This window comes from Myotis brandtii, unplaced genomic scaffold (genome assembly GCF_000412655.1).
Source record: "Myotis brandtii unplaced genomic scaffold, ASM41265v1 scaffold174, whole genome shotgun sequence".
Classification (NCBI taxonomy): Eukaryota; Metazoa; Chordata; class Mammalia; order Chiroptera; family Vespertilionidae; genus Myotis; species Myotis brandtii.
In genome coordinates, this window is record NW_005356437.1 from 3,085,450 (window position 1) to 3,087,002 (window position 1,553).

Consider the following 1,553-nt stretch of genomic DNA (forward strand, 5'->3'; position numbering starts at 1 on the left):
GTTGCGACCCCTGAAAATACATCCTGCATACCAGATATTTACATTACAATTCATAACAGTAGAAAAATTACAGTTATGAAGTAGCAACGAAAATAATTTTATGGTTGGGGGTCACCACAACATGAGGAACTGTATTAAAGGGTCGCGGCATTAGGAAGGTTGAGAACCACTGGAGAGTGACTTTTCTATGGTTATGGCCATCTCCCACACCATAACCTTGAAAATTGAAGATGACTAGAAAGCAAGAAAGACAGAGGAAGAGGGGAGGATGAAGAGGAAAGGGAAGGGAAAATAAAGGTAGGAAATGAAAGAGATAAACAGACTATAATGAAGGAATAGACTGGGAATAATGAGAATAAAAAGAAGCCAGATTCATAATTGCCTAAACTTGGAAGCAACTTAGATGTCAGTAGGTGAATGGATAAATAAACTATGGTTCATCCAAACAATGGAATATTACTCAGGGCTAAAGAGAAATGAGCTATTAAGCCATGAAAAGACATGGAGGAATCTTAAAGGAACATTACTAAGTGAAAGAAGCAAATTCTGAAAAGGCTACATACACACTGTACAATTCCACTCTATGACCTTCTGATACAACTATGGGGACAGTAAAAAGATCAGAGGTTAATAGGGAGGAATGAACAGGGGAGCACATGTATTCACTTATTTATCACAGGATTTTAGAGCAGCAAAAATACTCTGTGTGATACATAAGTGAACACATATCACCAGACATTTGTCCAAACACATAGGATACACAGCACCAGGAGTGAACCCTAATGTAAACTATGGACTTTGGGTGATGATGATGTGCCAATGGAAGCTCGGCAATTTTAACAAGTGTGCCCTCTGGTGAGGGCTGTTAATGGGAGAGAGTACGCATGCGTGAGGCAGGAAGTCTATGTAAAATCTTTGTAACTTCCCCTCTATTTTGCAGTAAACCTAAAACTGCTCTAAAAAAAATAAACACGAAAGAAAAAGGCAGCGCAGCGCAGCGTTAACTGGACCCAGCCTCCTCTCGCCTTTATTACTGCTCTGAGTTTAGGAAGGCCGATCATTCTGCTCTACAGGCACGAGCTAGTGGGTGAAGGCAGGCGAGGAAATCAGAAGGCAGGAGATTTTCTTCTGCCCAATAGGCTGTACCCCCAGCTCGGTGCCTCTGTGCGCCTTGGCGGCCTCAGACCCTGGGGGGCTTCTTGGGGTCCTTGCTCTTGCCCGGCATGAAGGCGTACAGCTCCTCGATGAGCATCTCCATGCGGGCGGTGACCTCGGTCACCGTGTCGATGACCAGCTTCTGCTGCAGCTTCAGCTTGTTGTTCTCCCACAGCGCCTTGTTCTCCTCCTGGAACAGCCGGTGCTCCTCGCGCAGCACGTGCAGCGCGCGGTTCTCCTCCTGCAGGAGCCGGTTCTCCTCGCGCAGGACCTGCAGGCTCTGGTTCTCAACCCGCAGGGCCTGCAGCGCCTGGTTCATCTCCCGCAGCAGCTCCAGGGGCTGGCTGCCGTCCTCCAGGCCCGCGGCCGCCTGGCTCTCCTCCTCCCGGGAGGAGCCC

At 47.8% G+C, this 1,553-nt stretch overlaps 1 protein-coding gene across 1 annotated transcript in view; it reads right to left on the reverse strand.

Annotated features, from left to right (window-relative positions):
- Positions 1-1,180: 1,180 nt before the first annotated feature.
- The window catches only part of SPERT (spermatid associated), an 11,922-nt gene continuing 11,549 nt past the window's right edge, over positions 1,181-1,553 (reverse strand). Inside the window, exon 4 of the mRNA XM_005863240.1 lies at positions 1,181-1,537. Coding sequence (XP_005863302.1) covers positions 1,181-1,537 — 357 coding nt within the window. The remainder of the gene's footprint in view (positions 1,538-1,553) is intronic.